This window comes from Formica exsecta, unplaced genomic scaffold (genome assembly GCF_003651465.1).
Source record: "Formica exsecta isolate Colony F162 unplaced genomic scaffold, ASM365146v1 scaffold451, whole genome shotgun sequence".
Classification (NCBI taxonomy): Eukaryota; Metazoa; Arthropoda; class Insecta; order Hymenoptera; family Formicidae; genus Formica; species Formica exsecta.
In genome coordinates, this window is record NW_021851748.1 from 587,018 (window position 1) to 593,813 (window position 6,796).

The 6,796-nt window shown below is 32.1% G+C and overlaps 1 protein-coding gene across 6 annotated transcripts in view; it reads left to right on the forward strand.

Annotated features, from left to right (window-relative positions):
- LOC115240820 (choline transporter-like protein 1) overlaps positions 1-6,796 on the forward strand; it is a 30,677-nt gene that overhangs the window by 21,472 nt on the left and 2,409 nt on the right. For all 6 annotated transcript variants that reach the window (XM_029816197.1, XM_029816198.1, XM_029816196.1 and 3 more), the window contains exons 2-15: positions 2,008-2,153; positions 2,552-2,665; positions 2,744-2,886; positions 3,243-3,326; positions 3,475-3,565; positions 4,224-4,287; positions 4,591-4,699; positions 4,856-4,964; positions 5,075-5,194; positions 5,318-5,443; positions 5,533-5,639; positions 6,013-6,269; positions 6,444-6,610; positions 6,676-6,768. In XM_029816197.1, coding sequence (XP_029672057.1) covers positions 2,008-2,153; positions 2,552-2,665; positions 2,744-2,886; positions 3,243-3,326; positions 3,475-3,565; positions 4,224-4,287; positions 4,591-4,699; positions 4,856-4,964; positions 5,075-5,194; positions 5,318-5,443; positions 5,533-5,639; positions 6,013-6,269; positions 6,444-6,610; positions 6,676-6,768 — 1,730 coding nt within the window. The remainder of the gene's footprint in view (positions 1-2,007; positions 2,154-2,551; positions 2,666-2,743; positions 2,887-3,242; positions 3,327-3,474; positions 3,566-4,223; positions 4,288-4,590; positions 4,700-4,855; positions 4,965-5,074; positions 5,195-5,317; positions 5,444-5,532; positions 5,640-6,012; positions 6,270-6,443; positions 6,611-6,675; positions 6,769-6,796) is intronic.

The window sequence follows — 6,796 nt, forward strand, 5'->3', positions numbered from 1 at the left end:
TGGCACGATAAACGACCCATTTAAAAAAAAAAAAAACCATTCCAGAAAAATCAAGCTACGAGTTATTACGCTATATACACATATATACGTAGTTCTAAAATCGATTATCCGATATACATGACACTTTTAACAAAGAGAGAGAGAGAGAGAAAAAGAAAGTCAAAATATATTTAAAATAATTAAAAATAATATATATACAGTTCTTATTACATATATTATTTGAACCTATCATTTACTATAATGGTAACCAACCGCTGATTATTTATATCGTATGAAAAACGTGATATTGCTCGTGATTAAGCGTTATCATAGCTAGCTCCAGATAAATAATTCTAAACAAACGAGCGAAATTGCTGACAATGTTCATGCGTCTCACTCGATACCGAGTGATATCGACCGGGTCGGGAAAGCGTTAATCCGTCTTGCATCTATGATCTAATATCTAATGAATATTCCTTGCGACACGGTGCGCACATGTGGAGGAACAATTTGATTATATCGCGAGCCAGACACGTTAAAGTTTAATTCATTCGCGGTTGCGTCGATTTTTATTTGATAGCGTTCCGATAATCATTACAAATTCAATGAAGGATTAACTTTTCATGCAACCTTAAGGGATACTTTTTATGCAAAAGTAGTATAAAATAGAAAAAAAAAAAATTAACGTTTTACGGATTTTTTGTGTAGAAATAAATTGATATAAAACTAACATTCGCATTTTGTTAAAGATATTGTGACGTGACATGTCGAAAACATGTGATTTTATTTGAAATACGTCGGTGTATAAGATTAGCGAAAATGGGAACTAATGACGTAATTGTAATGTCTTCAAACGAGCAATAAACCATATCCATGATTGTCACTCAACACCATACCGCGTGACTCAGGCTCTCTTACGCTTTTGTACACGTATAAGCCTGATAAAACTTTTCTCGTGTTTCTTTCTTACTGAAACACGAAAGTAACATTAACCTACTGCACTCAATATATATATTTTGTGTGACTTTTCCATAGTATATCTTCAGTAATTTTGTTATAAATTCTACGTCACAGTGTTCGTGTAAAAGCTATTCTCAACCAAATAAATATATATACGCGTCTTCTTTATACAATACATATCTCACGACGTAGATAACTAACAGATTTACGATCTGCAAAAAGATATCACATACAACGATTGTCATAAAATATTATTATTATTATTAATATTATTTATTTAGTTTGGAATAATAAAAAGTGTAGTTTATTATACTATAAACGTCATAAACATTTTTTGTTTATATATAATAATTATTTGTATCATTTTAATACACATTTTGATAAGAACTAATTAGCCAGACTATCTATCCATTTTCCACAAGTTTATAGATATATATTTTTAATATTTTATATAATTTCTCGAAGTTTTATCTTTCTGAACGACTGTAATTATGTTTCGTCTATGTTACCATGGTTGATGTATGTTTCTGATCAGCGTTGCGACAACAATATCCAAGCATGCAATTTTCCAGGCGATTATTAATCGATCGATATCAGCGTGACCCAGGTTTCTTTTAAAGAACGCCTTCCGGAAAGAGATGGCAATCGTCATCGAATCGCAGTTGCATAATTATCGTACATTTCTACGTGTCGTACACATACAAGCTAAACCGCGCATTCAAAATTGATTCTTCAATCACGAAGAATTAAATTCAATGAAAATTTCTATCAAATTTTTAGTGGAATTCTGAGAGGTCAGTATATCGGATATTTTTGCCTCAACAGGTTTCCAACGCAAATTTAAGAGGATATCGTTATTTTAATCGGATTTGGGATATTTTAATATACATCGGAACCAATAAAACGAATATTGCACTTAAAAAAGATTACCTCGCGTACTACTATTTATATTTGTATTTAGCACGTGTTGCAAGCTTATTACGCGATGTTGGCCATCGTCGAGGATTTTATAAACGCCGTCACAATACTAAATTGATAATTATATCTCCGATTTTTGTCTTTTTGAAGCTGGCGCATCGGAAACGATAAGCTTGTCAAAGTTTGATCAGAAGGAGGAAGAGCACAGCTGTTTGGAACAGTCAGTGGACCCGGCAAGTCTAGAAATGGGTTGTTGCGGCTGTACGGATGAGCCTTCATCCAAGGTGGAACCCACGGTAAATATTTCCTCTCTCATATTAAATATTATTCAGATATACATTTATAAAGGTGTCATATTTTTTTCGCGACATAAACAATAATTGTGTTATGTATATCATTCAAACGTAAAGTAAAATGTGTCATATCTTTTTCGCGACATAAACAATAATTGTGTTATGTATATTATTCAAACGTAAAGTTTCTTATCCACGCAAATTGAACTTTCTAAATTAATTCTCATAATAAATAAACTTATTCATTAAACTAATTAATATCATTTGTCTCTATAATACTGAGTTGATACGTGCGTACGTTTTGATTAATTCTAATGTCTTTATATATATACACACACACAGTAAAATTTCTTCATGATTGTATAGTTATTTTAAATTATGTTTCTTACACTTTTCTACAGACACCTGAGAGTCAAGGTTCGCCAACAAGTTATTCAGATAGGATCTTCGTAAAGGATCGATCATGTACCGACATTCTGGCTCTAATCGTCCTACTTATTCTCGCGGGTGGTTTCGTAAGTGATACAATTTTTCTTCCTTGCATCATAAGGATATACATTTGCTAAATATCATTCCGTGATTCGCGTACACAGGCCTTCATGATGACGAACGTAGCGAAGAAGGGTGATATTTACCGCGTGATAAACGGATACAATGATGAGGGAAATGTCTGCGGCCGCGTAAATTCACCCGATCCAAAATTTCCTGGTAAAGGCGGTGATTTCACCCAAAAACGGTGAGTTCTTGAAACTTTTTTTTTATTCCAATGAGATTTCCTTAATTCGTTCATGCATAATAAAGTTAAAAATTATAAAAAATCTGAGATAATATATTTTCTTAATTAATTATAAACAAATAACTAGTTAATTAATTAATTAATTAAACAAGATCTCTAGGATCAGGTTTTTAGTAAGGCCATTTAAGCACAAAAAAAAATATGCAGCGTAAAATTAGCAAACAAATTAAAATGCCTTGATATATAATTTATCCTAAACATATAGTCACGATGATTTGGCAATTTATTTATTATGATATACAAAAATCATACAAATTATTGTCTTCGTTAATAACTTATATCTCGCGTTTATTTAGGTATCTTGAAATTGACATCGACTCGACAGGAGTGAAGAAACGCACATGCGTGGCAAAGTGCGAATCAACGCCAGAAGAACCAAAGTTAGTATCGTATGAAATTAATTGCACGTTTCGCGGTAATCAGAGTGATTATTAATCGCAGAATGCAAGATATATCACGTATCAAGTACGTTGGTAAATTTGATCGTTTTATTTCTTTTCGATATAAAGTTTCGTTTCAATCTCGCAGAACGTTATTCGTGAACCGTTGCCTGCACAAGAAGGTGACTGACACCATCAACTCGATAGTCAGGACTCTTCGGTTGGATAGTTTTTACAATGTAAGTGAATGAGAAAATTTTCCACGATTGCCACTGTAGTTGGATAAAAAGCGCCAACTCTTTATTCTGCTGAAATCCGATCCTGAGCTTTAAAGGAACATGCACAAATTTGATTTTGTATTTCTCGTTAACGTCTCTTATGTATTTTTAAATCATATTTCTATATGCGGTTTCATTAATAATAAATAGTTTATTCTACTTTCTCGCGCGGAATATATTTCTCATAATTTATATCTCCTTTTTTCTTATATCAAAAATCGATACATTTCTTTCTTTTCACACTATTGACTGAAAAATGAGAGAAAATGTATTTATTCCACGAAATAAGTAATCTGTTAAGCTCGTGAAACCGAACAATTATTAAACTTTATTTTAAAGTAGTTTGAGAGAGAGAGAGAGAAAAAATAGCCTATTTTGATTTAAACATTTTATGGTAATCACATCATATTTAAATAAAGCTTATCTAAATTAATCCAATTTTTTCTTAAAAATTAACTGCTCTTATATATAATGCTATTTCAAATTATATTTCAAATTTTAGAATAAATAGATTAGTTTTTATATCAATTAGTTTAAATGAGTAAAATAATTAGTAAGTAACATTTAATGGTACTTAACTAACCAAAACAAATAAAAATAAATTATATCATTATTTCAGAACGCAGTCACTGATCTGGGAATTGCATGGCGCGAATTAGTTTATCTTTTACTTATAGCTTTGGGTACGTATATAAAAATACAATATATATTGTTATTTTAGAATTATATTATTTAAAGTTTCCAATCTAATCGAATGTTTTATTGAATTGGAAAATATTCCAAAAATCCAAGCAATTTACATAGTGTAATAAAAATCTGAAAAATTTTGATTCAATATTTTCTTCCGCGTAAACAATATAACTTTTTTATTCCATCGAGGATATAATTTTTGCGAATTAAATTTCGGGAATGAATTCTTATATTGCTTTCGAGTGATATAAAATGGAAAAATTTTGAATGATTGATTACAATCGACAATTTTTTAGCACTTTCTCTCGGTATCCTGGTGGCATTCCGCTATATGGTACAATACGTCATCTATATTGTATTGATTGGTGCAGTTTTGGCTTGCATCGGTGGCACAACGTATCTCTGGTAAAAGGAATTACTTCAAACCGAAGATTAAATTCACGCGATAAATCAAAATCACACATTAAATCTTTTAATTTAAAGATTTTTATGCAAATAGAAAATCTAATTATTGCAATCAACTAATACAATTACGACAAGTTTAATCCTTTTTATGTATAGGTGGGCATGGTATCAGGAAAAGAAGCTCCTAGACGACAAAAAGATTGACCCCGAGGATTCTAGTCTGCAGCCTTATTTCATCTATTCTATTATAATGTCGATCGTTACTGTAAGAGAAGTGCTGTAACATAGCATGCAAACTTTGTGAACATTCTGCACACGCGCGCGCGCACACGCATTGACATAAACATGCATGTACATATACACCTATATTTGTAGGTCATCGTACTTCTAGTGATTCTGGTGATGAGAAAGAGAATCGAGCTGGTCATGCAGCTTTTCCGGGAGGCCGGTAAAGCCGTGTGCGCGATGCCAGCGTTGCTGTTTCAGCCAATTTATGTGAGTATATATATATATATCTCCGTTCAATTATTATCAATGATTACATCAGTGTCTCATATCGCCGTTTCATGTCAGCAAATCGAATTCTCGCAAATGTAATTTATTCTCGTTTATTTTCAGACGTATCTGTTCATCGGATTCACGATGGTGGCGTGGATCTACTGCATGCTATGGATCGAGAGCGCCGGTGATATGTACACGAATCGCAAGAATCACGTGCATTTTAAGAAGGATGCATTAATCATTGTACGTGAGCGTATTATTTGCTTTGTCAGTTCTTATCCCGGGACTAATGATAAAAAGCTATATCTTTCTAATAAATGAAATTAATTTAGGCGACGAGATGGTACAATCTGTTCCTATTTTTTGTGGCCTATGAATTTTACATGGGCTGTCAGCACATGGTCGTCGCTTGCGCCGTTGCTCGATGGTTTTTTACAAGGTGAGATGCTTTGAAAAGCAAAAAATAAAGTGGATCAAATGATATAATAAAAGATCCATTATTTGCAATTACATATAAAAAAATACAAAATTTTTCGCTTACAATATTAAATTGTTTTTCCGATAATCACATAAATATTTTTTGTGTCAATTTTAATCGTGCTTAGAATTTTCTCTCTCCCTTGGTAGCTCATATATATTTTATTAAATTTCTTTTATGCAATATTATTATACTACATTCTTTATTAATATCTTCTTTTATATCTGCTTTTTTTTTATTTAAGATGTTTAATTTATCAAAATTGTACTGTAATTCCTACAATATCATATATCTTCTACACAGAGAAAATTAATCAAAAATTGTGATTTAACAGGGACAAAAGACGTCTTTCTTTACCGGTAGCTAAAGGCTTCGGATATCTTGTAAGATATCACATGGGTACCGTTGCTTTCGGAGCTTTGATAATCGGTGTTGTTCGACTGATCAGAGCTATAATTTCCTTCGTTCAAAACCATCTGAAACGTTACGACAACGCTTTCGTGCAAGGAATACTATGGTGCTGTCAATGTTGTTTCTGGTGCTTCGAATGCGCTCTAAAATTTCTCACTAGGAATGCATACATTGAAACAGGTAACCACGACATATTTTATCACCGATTATTAGTTAGAAATTTAAGCCCTTTCAATAGAAAGTCTTTTTCCATTCTTACGTATAATGGTATAATTGCAGAATAATAAAATTCATAAAATATTTATACATTTTTATCAATATAAAAAATAATAAAAAATATGTTGCTCTTTTCAGCCATATACGGATGCAACTTTTGCACAGGTGGAAGGAAAGCGTTTCAAGCTTTGTCCAGTAACATTTTGCGAGTAGCGGCGATTAATAGTGTCGGTGATTTTGTCCTATTTCTGGGTAAAGTCTTCGTCGTCACCCTTACAGTTGTGGCAGGGGTTTATATGATGCAGGTTAGATAAATTAATCATATAAAAAATATTCTATTCTTACTAAATATTTTAATTTCCTTTCGTAGAAGATGGATGGGCTTCATCATCCTTGGATACCAATCTCTCTCGCAGGGATATTCGCATTCCTGGTCGCGCATTGCTTCATATCCATTTACGAGGTAAATAATATATACAGAAATATATATA